A 14378-nucleotide genomic window follows, 5' to 3' on the forward strand; every position below is an offset into this window, starting at 1 on the left:
AGGAAAGGCACCTGAAAGACACTTGGGACCATAAGAGAGTATATAATTTAAGTGACAATTCTGTCACATGACACATCACAGTGGTTGATTAGGAGATTTTTTTTTTTAACTACTCAAACATCAGGAATTTTATTATCTTTACATCTAATTTTCCTGCAAATCAAACATTTAGCCAGTAGTGAGTTAAGGAAAGCTACTTTTGGTCATAGGAGCTGGTAGAAGCTACAATTCTAAACACTTGCATTTAATGTGTCCCTCCCCGCCCCCCCCCCACAGACACATTTCATTCAATTCATACAATTACTACTAAGTACCTGCAATTTGCAAGGCAATGTATTAGCTGCACTACTATGCAGCACGGTATGTTTGCCTAAAAACCCACTCACAAACACAAAAACCCTTACTCACCGATCACCATTGTTACAAAATTGGATGCTATCAACTTTATCCTAAAGGGGGGGAGGGGGGCACAAAACAAACAGAAAAGTGATCAACCCTCTTATTTGTAAACAAAGCAAAAAACCCCCCTCCATTTTAGAGCTAGAAACACATCTGGTGTAGCACAAGAAGGAGAATCTGTGCTGCTTAGCTTCATCATTCAAACACGTATCTTACATTTAGGTGCAAAAACCTAACGTGAATCTAACGAGACTATTAAAAAAAGAAGACTTCATTCTAAATTTAAAACTGTATTTACAATGAATTACATCTGTGTAAAAATTCACATGTGGAAAGTGATCAAAACATAAAGGTTTTAACAGTTGAAAACAAGTCCTATTCACTTTGATGATTATTTAGGTTCAAAATGTTTTTCCCTTTAAAGTAATCTGGATCTGTTTATCAAATAACTTCACAGAACTTCCTACAGGAAAAAAAGATAACCTGGCCACTGACCAGTATTCTAGAATCCTGAGAGCTATCTATCTTACTATACATTAATAAAAGAGCATTCTGATTTAATTAGTGTGATTAAGAGGAGTAGTCCCCTTGAAACTAACCCCACCCAAACTGTCACTTAAAGCTGAAATAACCACCACAAAATATTAGCACTGTCACATACTTGTCAGTAATATCCTTCACCTTTATACATGCAATCCCTCCTATATCTAAAATTAAAATCAAGAACAATTTCGTTAGCAATATTTGACCATGTACCAACAGGAATATTAACGATTGGGGCGCCTGGGTGGCTCAGTCGGCTAAGCGTCCGACTTCAGCTCACATCACAATCTCACAGTTCGTGGGTTCGAGCCCCGCGTCAGGCTCTGCGCTGACAGCTCAGAACCTGGAGCCTGTTTCAGATTCTGTGTCTCCCTCTCTCTCTGACCCTCCCACGTTCATGCTCTCTGTCTCAAAAATAAATAAACGTTAATAAAAAATTTTTTTTTAAAAAGGAGTATTAACAATTAATCTACAGAATTTTATAACATGAGTACTTACCGTGTGGCTTTCAAGTTCCGCGATTTTTTCAGGTGCTTCAAAACCCAAAAAATACATTCTGATTACATGATCAGTACTACCTGTGGCTAAAAACATACCACCTGCAATAAAAACGTCAAGGTTAAAAAACTTGGGTTTGTAACAAATATCCAAACAAACCAAATCTCTGTATCAAATTAAGCAAAATCTCTTATTCCAAAACTAAGTTTATCTCAATAGATCCATTTTATAACTCATTACATAAAGACTTTAATATAATGCAGAGCGATGTTGCAATTTATAATAAAAAATACATACTGGGTCTTCATCCCTATTTCTGGCACAGAGCTCCTAAAACCCTTGGAATTTCCTAAGTGACAACAGTGATAAAAGTATCTTGATATTCATAACAAACCCATTTCAACCACACCAGAGCTCACATTAACAAAGTTCACATTAATGGGGGTGCTGACTGCCGGAAGTACCAACCGTGTGATCAGAGGGCTCCCCTGACCTCCGAGAAGTGGGGGGGGAGGGGGAGTTGAATCGATCACAAATGATTTAATCAACTGTACCTATGTAATAGAGCCTCCATAAAAACCCAAAAGGAAAGAGTTCAGAAAGCTTCCAGGTTGGTGAACACGTGAAAATTTGGGGATGTGTGGCATGCTTACAGAGTGCCCCATCCCACACACTTTATCCTCTGTGTCTCTTCCATTTGGCTGTTCCTGAATTATATCCTTTTATAATAAGCTGGAAATCTAGTAAGTAAAATGTTTGGGTTCTGTGAGCTGTTCTAGCAGAATAATCAGACCCAAGGAGGGTGTTGTGGGAACCTCCGATCTTTAGCCCATGAGTCTGAGCACAGGTGACAACATGATCTGGGACAGGGGGAGTCTTGTAGGACTGAGCTCTTCACCCGTGGGATCTCACACTATTCTTTAGGTAGACAGTGTCAGAACGGTACTGAACGAACTGTAGGACACCCAGCTGGTGCTAGATACAGAATTGTTTGGTGGTGTTGAAAACAAAACAAAACAAAAAACACATAAATCAGATGGGACTTTAATTTAAAAAGTAATTCAACCCGGAAATATTCACTATCTCCCACTGCCTTACAAACTCTGGGCAATGACCCTATGTGCTACTAGTCTAAAGATGACTGACAAAAGGGGCTTTGCTTTCGAAAGAACCTCACACACCCACACCTCGCTTCAGAATACAAGTTCACTCATTCAAGTTTCCAGACTCATGGGGGGAAGTCTTTGACGTCACCTAAAAAGAAAAACTGCTACCCAAGTTCACTGTGTAAGAAAAGAAAATGCGGAAATGATTTCACCAGGATGTGTGGAAAACAATCAAAGTACACAGTGCAGCCTGTTAAAGAGAATCAGTTTTGGTGTATCTCACCACGGACACATGGATGCCTTAAGCCTCCTTCTGCCAGCTCGTCTATCACAGACTCTGATGGCCATTAAAAATCAGAGAGTGGCAGAATGGGACAGTGAAAGACAAGAACGAAGTTAATTAAATAAACATCATAGATTAAACCTAAGTCATCTACTATCCATCTGAGAAAGGCTCTAAGCAATTCTGTGGCCATTCAATAAAGGCTAAAATAAAACTAAGAAAAAAAGAATGACTAAAGTCATCTTACCAACACTAAAAGAAGAACAAAGCATCTGAACACCTGGTCTAGGCTTCTCCGTGAACTTCAGGGGACGTGGACTTGAAAAGAAGAAGATGTCGTTTTAGAACTTATTAGTTTAACACATCAACAGGGTTCAGAATACTGGTTTGAATCTAGCACATTTAAATAGTATGACCTTATTTATGAAGCACCTCACAGTATGTCAAGTATCTCTGCATATAATATTACAGCTGGATGGGTTCTGGAAGACTGTTCAATCCCTATGTTCACAAGAACGCTACCACACAGCAAGAGCAGACCTACCAGCCCCGGTCTTGTAGCTGAGGGGACTAAAACCCAGAATGCAAGTGAACCCGCCATCAAGGCTGTAGGACGGGGAACACAACCACCAGGGGACAGTGCCACTCGGCAGAAACAATGCAAGCCCCAGGTGTAACTCTGCATTTTTATCGGAGCCACGTTAAATGTAAAAAGATTAGTTTTCTTTCATTTAACCCAATATATCCAAAATATCACATTGATATTAATAAAAACATTAATGAGAACTTTAGATTCTTTTCATATCACATCTCTGAAATCTTCCAGAACATACGGCACGCATACTGTATCTCTTCACCAAAGACACCGGATCTGCATTCAGATTTCATAAAACCTTAATTCACATACTCAAGTTGTTTGAAATACACTTAAAGGTTTTATAATACCTGAATCAAGTATCAGGTTTTAAACTGAAATTAATAATTCAGCTCCTCGATTGCACCAGACACACGCGAAGTGCTCACCAGTCATATGCGGCTGGCGGGTACTGTCCTGGACAGCACATATCTACAACCCAGGTCTTCTGACTCTTAAGTAATCCTGCCTAAATTTCTGACTACACGTCCAATTATACACTTCTAACATTTTTCAAGATGTTTCGCATATGATCTCACTTTTTTCCCCCGTAGAATGTGCCCTCTAAGATAGAAGAACATGATTCTTTTATCTATCCAACCATCCAAACAGTACATTACAAACAGTACACAGTCAATAAGGCACTAATGCTATAAATAGTAAAAAGTAAAAAGGCAACCACAATACACAACTTCACTTTATAATCAGACTTCATCTCATTAGACTAAACTGTAACATTAGAAAAAGAAAACTTGGGGCGCCTGGGTGGTTCAGTCTGCTGAGCGTCCGACTTCAGCTCAGGTCCCCTGATCTCACAATTCGTGGGTTCGAGCCCCACATCAGGCTCTGTGCTGATGGCTCAAAGCCTGCTTCGGAATATATATATGTGTGTGTGTGTGTGTGTGTGTGTGTGTGTGTGTGTGTGTGTGTGTGTGTGTGTGTGTGTTTCTCTCCCCCGCACTTGCGTGCACACGCGCACTCTCTCTCTCAAAAATGAATAAACGTTAAAAAAAAAAGTTGAAAAGAAAACTTGTTACACTACTAGAGCCACCTACCTGAATTTCAGGGATTCTAAATCCCACTGCCAGAAACAAACTGTCCCATCAGCACCAGTAGAGACCATGTATCTTTGGGAGCCTTTGGCCATTGGGCTAAACTGAAAAAGAACAACACATACAATTCAGTTTCCTAAGTGCCTACTAAAGTCATAGTTTAATGGTTTTTCAAAGTTAATTTCAACTCACAAATTTAAGTAAAACATAACCATTGCAAAATACAGGTGACAGTATAGTGAAAAATCATAACCTACAAAAATAAGGTCTATCTCTCATTTGTAAATGTCATGCAATCTCAATAAAAGATTACTGTCAAAACTAACAAACAAGAATAAAGAGAAAAACTTTTGCAAAGAGAAAGTGAAGAGCGTGAAGAGTTGGTCCTACCAATATGAAAGCTTATCACAAAGCCTCAATAATTAAAACTGTGGGGCATGGTAGGTACAGGGTCAGAATGACCAATGGAAAAATAGATTATCAACTCCAAAATGGCCCTTAATAGAAGAGTTAAGATAAAGGGTTGTCTCAAAACAGTTGGGGAAATGATGGATCAAAGCATAAATGATTTACCAATCGTAGAGCAATCTGGAAGCTATTCTTCAGACTATAGACCAGGATAAATTCCAAGTGGATCAATTATCCAAATATTTAAAAAACACAACAATTATACTGTTAACTTCAGAACTGGGCGTTCAACTGTGCTACACAAACAAGCTAGACAACGTAAGATCAATTTGGACCAGAGACATCCAATAAGGCTTAAAAGATGGAAAGGAAGGTACGAAGAAAACAAGAAAAACACACTAGGCAAAAGAATATGAACCAAAGTACAAAAGTGAGAGGGACTATGGTATATGACAGCAATGGAAATATCTATAGGACTACTGTGTTCGTTTGTGGAAGTGGTGGGGAAATGGGTTAAATGGTAGAGAATCTGGACCCAGTAAGAGCAAGAGGTAAATGCTGTTCTCAAGTAAAATGCAAAGATTTGTCAGACAACAGTGTACAATATTTACTGAAAGGAAACAGATAAGACAAACCACCAAGAATCAACCCAGTTAAATCCAAGAACCTTCACTGCAAGGAAGTAGTCCCTTCCTTCCCCCCAGGGTGGGGGAGGAGAGCCATGCAGAAGGAAACACACCTGCTGACTACCAGGCATTCAACACAAAGGAGCTTAGCAAACAAAGTACAGCCATTAACAAGAAAGAAGAGTTGAGAAGCAATTTTTCTAGGTTATTCACATAATTATTCATCATTATAACATCCCAGAGAGATACGGTTTATTATGTTTTATGATTTTTCCCAAGATTATACACTTTATAAGGGAGGTAGGATTTGAATCTAAGACTTCTTCAAAGAAGCTTTTTCCAAGTTCCTTCTCTTCAAGTATAGAAAAGGAAGGGTTTTTTAAAATGTTGAAAGTGATCATTTACATCTAAGCAGGTATGTTCCAGAAGGCAGACTAAAACTGAGTTTTGGGGAATATCTCATTAAAAGTAATAACTAAGGGCGCCTGGGTGGCTCAGTTGGTTGAACACCCGACTTCAGCTCAGGTCATGATCTCGCAGTCTGTGAGTTCAAGCCCCGCGTCAGGCTCTGTGCTGACAACTCAGAGCCTGGAGCCTGCTTCGGAGTCTGTGTCTCCATCTCTCTCTACTTCTCCCCTGCTCATTCTCTGCCTCTCTCTCTGTCAAAAATAAACAAACTTTAAAATAAATAAATAAATAAATAAATAAATAAGTAATAACTAAAGGTATATTAACAGCTGAATATTCTTATAATTAAAATTAAGAATCCTTTTTTTTTTTTTTCCAACGTTTATTTATTTTTGGGACAGAGAGAGACAGAGCATGAACGGGCGAGGGGCAGAGAGAGAGGGAGACACAGAACCGGAAACAGGCTCCAGGCTCTGAGCCATCAGCCCAGAGTCTGACGCGGGGCTCGAACTCACAGACCGCGAGATCGTGACCTGGCTGAAGTCGGACGCTTAACCGACTGCGCCACCCAGGCGCCCCATAAAATTAAAACGTCACAGTAAAATTTGTAACTTTGCATAGGGTATTTTAAGAATTCCAAACCCGAATGTCTACAGAAAAGTAACTGTACCTGAAGTCTCCTATGTTCTAACTAAATCAAAGTCTTAGGTACACAAGTGGTGTTGCTGTCTAGTTCATCTCACTGACAACTCTGTCCCTAGCTTGACACAATACCGTCCTCTCTGTAACACTTCAAAAATATTTTTAAATACCTAGCATGGCAAAAGTTGCAAGGTTTGTTTGGGTTAGGTTGGAGGCGGGGGGCTATTTGCGCTTATCTTCTCTCCTAAATGAACCTGATGGCACGCTAAATTCCATTAAAACAAAGCAACTGGGATTTCAAATATAAACACACTAACCTTATACCATGATTTGGAGAGATATGACATCTTTACAGCACTGAATCTTCTGGTTCAGGAGTATACTATACTAGACATTTTCACTAAAACAGACTATTCCCTCGCCACCCAATGCCAAGGCTGTCGTTATTTTTTAAGACCTCTCTTCATAAAGAGTTTTCTAATTTCCTGGTAAAGTTTACTCCTATGTGTATGAAGGCTTTTGTTGCTATTGTGATTTATGTTCTTCTGTTATATTTGCTAATTAGTTATTGATGGTTTATAGCCAAGTTTTGGTTTTAGGACATAGGTTCTGTATTTATCTGGTTTACTAAGCTCTCAACAATTCTGTAAGTTTTAACAGAAGTCACCAGCGAGTCCTCTCAGCTTTGGAGTTTTCTTTTTAGGAGATTTTTTTTAATGCCCAACAGGCATATTTTTAACCTTTCAAGCTTTCCCTTTTGTAAGAGCAACATTCCTCAAATACAATATACTGACAGCCATGTTTCATTAATCACCCTCAAAGCTACTCATCAATGACCATAACATGTACCTCTGGATATTGAAAATAAGAGTCTCATTTTTCCAAGGAAAATCCTTATGCATAAAGGAAACATAAGAAGTATGATTTCTCAAAGTCCCTGGCAGCTTTATGACTCTGTACTACAATCTCGCGTAGCTACTTCCAAAGTCAAAATCGTTTTCCTGAAATCTACACATTTTTTTTTAATAAAGTCTATTATTTATTTTGAGAGAGTGAGAGAGAGCAGGGGGAAGGGCAGAGAGAAAGGCAGAGAGAGAGAATCCCAAGCAGGCTCTGCACTGTCATCGCAGAGCCCAAGGCAGGGCTCGAACTCACGAACCACAAGATCATGACCCAAGCCAAAAATCAAGAATCCGACACTTAACCAACTGAGCCACCGAGGAGCCCCCAAATCTACAAATTCTGAGTATTCAGTATATAACATATGCCTGGAACACAACTTCTACAACTTGTCTGGTGGCAAAGTTTAATGTATGCTGAGCCTCTATGTTGCTTTTATTTTTTTTTTATTTTTTTTTTTAATGTTTATTTTTGAAGGAGAGAGAGAGAGTGAGTGAGTGAGTGAGTGAGTGAGTGTGTGTGTTTGAGTGGGGAGGGGCAGAGAGAGAGGGAGACACAGAATCTGAAGCAGGCTCCCCCAGCTCTGACCTGTCAGCACAGAGCCCGACACGGGGCTCGAACTCACAAACCGCTAATTCATGACCTGAGCCGAAGTCGGACGCTTAACCGACTGAGCCACCCAGGCGCCCCTATGTTGCTTTTAAAGAATGCATTCGTCAAAGGTAGCTAGTGACCCTTATTAAAATACTGCCAAAAATGCAAATCTTTCCTGTGTGTTTATTACATGTGCATTTTAGACAGATTTATGGAAAGGGGGAATTTGCACAACATAAAACTCACCATTTGAGCCATTTTAAAATGTGTAACTCAGCAGCACTTACTACTTTCACGTGCAGTGCAGCCATTACCACTATCTGGTCCCAGAGCTATCATTTTATAAGACAAATTGTAACCTGTCAAAGCATTTTCAGTGGATTCTCTTGGTATAGCATACATGTAATATGGTGCCATACTTGTCTCTTGCTGTAAGTGGATAGACGTGAACCATGTGAACCTGAATCATGACACTACAGCCCAAGATCCTCAGCATGAGTCTCCTAAGAATATTGAATTTCTAATCCTTAAATGCAACAAATGTGTCAACACTCAAGAAATTTACTATCAATATAATACTGTTATGTAATATAGAATTCATACTGAAATTTCTCCTGATTTCTCAAATCTGCTTTATAGATTTTCTTGACTCCTAAAGCCGGGATCCAAATCAAGGCTCACATATCACATTTATACTTGTACTATTTTCTTAGTTTCCTTGTAACTTTATTTACTTATTGAGTTAACCTTTGTTGAAACTAAATGATTGAAGGATATGGATTTACTTCACAGACTGTTTCTTAATTTGAATTTGATTACTTCCTCATGAGATTCAGGTTAAACTTTTTTTAACAGAAATACTAACAGGAAAATAAGGAAATTTCACTGTAGAGTCAATGCATTTATAGTTACAGGTCTATTCAGATTTTCTTCTTCTCTGTGCCAGTCTTCATAAGTGTTTTTCTGAGTATTCACCTGTTGCATCTTTATTTTCAAATTTCTCGTATGGTCATTTAAGATATCCTCTTTTTTTTTTTTTTTTTTTAATTTAAAAAAAAATTTTTTTAACGTTTATTTATTTTTAGGACAGAGACAGAGCATGAACGGGGGAGGGTCAGAGAGAGAGGGAGACACAGAATCTGCAACGGGCTCCAGGCTCTGAGCCGTCAGCACAGAGCCTGACACGGGGCTTGAACTCATGGGCCGCGAGATCATGACCTGAGCCGAAGTCGGCCGCTTAACCGACTGAGCCACCCAGGCGCCCCTAAGGTATCCTCTTTTTAATGTCTGAAGAGTCTATAGAGGTGCCCCCTTAAAGCTGATAATGGTTACTTTTGACGTTTTTTTTCTTCCTTCCTCAATCTTATACCAACATTTTCAGTCTTTCAAAGAACTTTTGGCTTTGCTGATCCTGTTATGCTTATGTTTTCTATCCTTAATTTTTGTACTTATCTCCCTAACTCATCCTCTATGGTTTCCTGTTATTTTTCTAACTTCCTAGAAATACAATGGATCACTGAATTTCACCTTTTTAAAATACATGCATTGAGAGTTATAAATTTCCCTTTCTGCACAGCTTCAGCTGTGTATTAGTAATCCAATGCCATGTAACAAATTACCCCAAAACATAGCTACCAAAATCAATATATATTATCTCCCAGTCTCTTAAGGGTCAAGAATTCAGAGAAGCTTAGCTAGGTGGTTCCAGCTCAGGGTCTCACGAGGCTGCAGGAGATGTCCAACCAGCTTCCAAAAGGGCAGACTCCCTTGCCTCTGGCAGGAGACTTCAGGTGTTTGCCATGAAGACCTGTCCTTAAGGTTGTGAGTATCCTATCCAAACGACAGCTGACCTCCCTCAAGATAAGTGAGTCAAGAGAGTAAGGTCAACCCAGGGCGCCTGGGTGGCTCAGTCGGTTAAGCATCCAACTCTTGATTTCAGCTCAGGTCATGATCTCATGGTTGTGAGCTCGAGCCCCACATCAGGCTCTCTGCTAAGTGCAGAGCCTGCTTGGGGGTCTCTCTCTCCCCTTCTCTCTCTGCCCCTCCCCTGCTCACACTCTTCCAGTCTCTCTCAAAATAAATAAACTTAAAAAAAAGAAAAAAGACATGTCCACGCTATTCGACATGGGGACTTATCGAGGGGCATGAGTTCAGGGAGGCAAAAATCACCAAGCACCATCTTGGTGGCTGGCTATCGAATTCTACATTCCATGATAGATAAGAACCTAATATTTTCATTAATAATTAGTTAAGTATTCCCAAATTCTTATTGTGGTTTCTCCTTTGACACATGGGTTATTTAAAAGTATATTGCTTGGGGCACCTGGGTGGGTGAGTCGGGTAAACATCTGACTTTGGCTGAGGTCATGATCTCACGGTTCGTGGGTTCGAGCCCCACATCAGGTTCTCTGCTGACAGCTCAGAGCCTGGATGCTGCTTCAGATTCTGTGTCTCCCTCTCTCTCTCTGCCCCTCCCCCACTCATGAGCGCACGCTCTCTCTCTCTCTCAAAAATAAACATTAAAAAAATTTTTTTACTAAAATAAAAAATTAAAATATTGCTTAATGTGAGGATTACTCTGCTATTAATTCTGGCTGTTAATAATTTCAGGCTTAATTCCACTACTGTCAGAGAATATATACTTAGGATTATTTCAGTATTTTCAAATTTGTTGAGAACTTGCTTAAAGGGTCAGAATGCCGACAGTAGTTATACAATAAACACCCCACTTACAGTTGTAAAGAAATGATGCTGATATTATACACAATGTTTCAATGTGGCATCCAAGTCATTATTTATGTTGTTCAAAGCTGTGTTTCTTTTTTTATAATTTTTTAAATGTTTGTTTTTGAGAGAGAGAGAGAGAGAGAGAGAGAGAGAGAGAGAGAGACATAGACATAGTACGAGCAGGGGAGGGACAGAGAGAGAGGGAGACACAGAATCCAAAGCAGGCTCCAGGCTGTCAGCACAGAGCCTGAGGTGGGGCTCAAGCTCATCAACCTCAAGATCCTGACCTGAGCCAAAGTTGGACACTCAACCAACTGAGCCACCCAGGCGCCTCTATGTTTCTTAAGAGTATAGACTCTTCATTCAATTACTGAGAGAGACAGAGATGTTTTAATCTCCCACTATGATTATGGAGATCTACTTTTCCCCATGAATTCTATTTTTGCTTTATGTATTTTGACTCCATGTTACTAAATTTAGAACTCAATCTTCTGTTTTTATCATTACAAATTGCCCCTGTTTACCTCTAAAAATAGTAATTTCCTTAAAGCCTATTATCTAATATTAGCATACTGTATCAGCATTCTTACAGTTAATGTTTATAACAGTTTCCCATCCTTTACTTCCAGCCTCCCCTTAGCCTCATAGCGCAGGCGGGGTTTTGTTTCTTAGTTATGTCTGAAGTCTGTCTCTCACTGGAACCACCTAATGCACTTGTACGTGAAGTGCTCATGAACACACTGCTGTCTGCTGACAGCCTGGTAACATTCCAGCACTTCCCGACTTTCTTTTGCCCTCCTTTCTTGCCCTTTTTTTATTACTATTATTCCACATTTCCCCCCTATTGCTTGCTATACACCCTCTTACATTTCTTTTGCTATTTTAGAGATTACTAAATCCACCTCCATCTTATTAAGTCTTATGTAAACTTGTATTTTTCACTTCTCGACGCAAAGATGTCAGAATACTATGGGTACCTCCTGCGGACATACAAGCCCTATTACTATTATTTGCTAGTTCGGCTGTCTCTATATTTTTAAAATTTTTTTAAATGTTTATTCATTTTTGAGAGAGAGATAGAGAGAGACAGAGAGCGCGCGAGAGTGTGTGCACGAGCGGGGGAAGGGCAGAGAGAGAGAGAGAGAGAGACAGAATCCGAAGCAGGCTCCAGGCTCTGAGCTGCCAGCACAGAGCCCAATGCAGGGCTCAAACCCACGAACTTTGAGATCATGACCTGAGCTCAAGTTGGACGCCCAACCGACTGAGCCACCCAGGCGCCCCAATTGTTTCTAGATTTTTAAACCCATAAACCCTTAAACCCATATACTTGTTGTATACAGTTGGTGCTTTTTTCCATTTGTCCGCACTTTTTTTTTTTTTTTTTTTTAACTCTTCATTCATCCTTGCATCTCCAAGCCTAGGATCACATTTCCCTCTCAGCCTAAAGAAGACTATTTAGAAATCCCCTGTTCCACTGCTGGGAGACTTCTGAAAATGTGTTTAGAGAGCTTCAGTGACAGATTTGATGGGTTCAGAACCCTTGATGGATAGTCACTGTCAATGATCACTTTATTAATTTTAAATAAACCCAAATATAAGATTATTTTTATGTCTTTATTTCATTAAAGCTCTCCACCCAATGTGGGGCTTGAACGCACGACCCCGAGACCAAGTTGCACATTCTACCAACAGAGCCAGCTTGGCACCCCCAACAGCACTTCAGAAAGATCACTTCTTGAGACACCTGGATGGCTCAGTGGGTTAAGCATCTGACTTTGGCTCAGGTCGTGATCCTGCGGTTTGTGTGTTTGAGCCCCATGTTGGGCTCTGTGCTGACAGCTCAGAGCCCGGAGCCTGCTTCACACTGTGTCTCCCTCTCTCTCTGCAACCCCCCTGCTCACGCTCTGTCTCTCAAAAATGAATAAACATTAAAAAAAAAAAAAAAAAAAAATAGAGCACTTCTTTGGGGTCACCAGAGTAGCTCAGTCGGTTGAGCATCCAACTCTTGGTTTCAGCTCAGGTCATGATCCCAGGGTCACGGGATCGAGCCCTGCATCAGGCTCCAGCGCTGAGCACGGAGCCTGCCTGGGATTCCCTCTCTCCCCCCACTGCCACTGGTGTGTTCTCTCCCTCTCTAAGATAAAAAAATAATAATAATAAAAAATAATAAAGAGCATTTTTTTTTGTCTATCGACTCCCACTGTTCTACTGAAAAGCTAATCATCAGCCTTACTGCTTATTTTTCCTTTTGGTTACCTTAAGATTTCTCTTTGGCTTTAAAAGGTTTATTGTGATGAAAGGGCACCTGGGTGGCTCAGCTGGTTAAGTGAACGACCCTTGGTTTCAGTTCAGGTCACGATCACATGGTTCGTGACTTCGAGCCCTACCGGGTTCCGCACAGACAGTGCAGAGCCTGCTTGGAATTCTGTCTCTCTCCCTCTCTCTCCGCCCTTCCCCTGCTTGCGCTCTCTCTCTCTCTCCCTCAAAAAATAAACTAAGTTAATTAATTAATTAAACCAAACACAAGTTTTCTGGCCACGTTCACTAGCTGCAGTTTTCCGTATGTTTATTCTGCTCAGGGTCCTTGGTGCTTCTTCAATCTGTGGCTCTATTTCTTCAGCGCATTTTGCAAACTTCGCAGCTCTTATTGCTTCAAGTGCAGCTCTGATCCACTCTCTCTTGTCCTCTTGTTCAGGAATTCCAAGTACACATGGAATTTCCAGTTGCTGTAATTTTTTTCTATTCTAATTAGTTGCAAATGCAGCTACACATAAATTGTGTAGGTATTTCCAAAATATTTCCTCTCCAATCTTACCAGTGTGTCAAATACTCTACTAAGCTTTTCAGGCACCCCCAGTGGAATCGGTGAATGCCTTACAACTCAAGGCTCCTCTCTCTGCCCTTTCCTTACCTACCATATCTTGACGTTCTAAGTTCTTATTAGTGCCTCACGTACTTCTTCACGAAAGCCACGGGCACCTGGGTAGCCCATTCCGTTGAGTATCCAACTCTTCATTTCAGCTCAGGTCATGATCCCAGGATTGTGAGACTGAGGCTTGCTTTGGGCCGGGCATGGAACCCACTTAAGATTCTCTCATTCTCCCTCTGCCACGCTTTCCTGCTCACACACTCTCGCTCCCAAATAAAATAATTTTTAAAATAAAAATAAACAGGGGTGCCTGGGTGGCTCAGTTGGTCAGGTGTCCAACTTCAGCTCAGGTCATGATCTCACGGTTTGTGACTTCGAGCCCCACGTCAGGCTCTGCTGACAGCTCAGAGCCTGGAGCCTGCTTCGGATTCTGCGTCTCCCTCTCCTTCTGCCTCTCCCCTGCTCACACTCTGACTCTTTCAGTAATAAATAAACGTTAAAAAAAAATTTTTTTTTAATAAAAATAAGTAAATAAATAAAAGAAAGCTAATCCAAACCAGCTATACATTATGTCTTTTCACTCCTGCAGAATGTTCATTTACTGTTCTTTCAGACAGACAAAAAGGTTCTACCTCTGGTTCTACTAATACTAATGTTTTTGAGAATGTAAGTTATATCCAATGACACTA

General features: G+C 40.3%; 1 protein-coding gene across 1 annotated transcript in view; it reads right to left on the reverse strand.

The window, feature by feature from the left end:
* Positions 1 to 14378, reverse strand: part of BRWD1 (bromodomain and WD repeat domain containing 1) — a 131173-nt gene that overhangs the window by 86519 nt on the left and 30276 nt on the right. Inside the window, exons 9-12 of the mRNA XM_047874501.1 lie at positions 4519 to 4619; positions 3077 to 3147; positions 1441 to 1541; positions 409 to 449 (exon numbers count right to left, since the gene is read on the reverse strand). Coding sequence (XP_047730457.1) covers positions 409 to 449; positions 1441 to 1541; positions 3077 to 3147; positions 4519 to 4619 — 314 coding nt within the window. The remainder of the gene's footprint in view (positions 1 to 408; positions 450 to 1440; positions 1542 to 3076; positions 3148 to 4518; positions 4620 to 14378) is intronic.

Source organism: Prionailurus viverrinus, chromosome C2 (assembly GCF_022837055.1).
Source record: "Prionailurus viverrinus isolate Anna chromosome C2, UM_Priviv_1.0, whole genome shotgun sequence".
Lineage (NCBI taxonomy): Eukaryota > Metazoa > Chordata > Mammalia > Carnivora > Felidae > Prionailurus > Prionailurus viverrinus.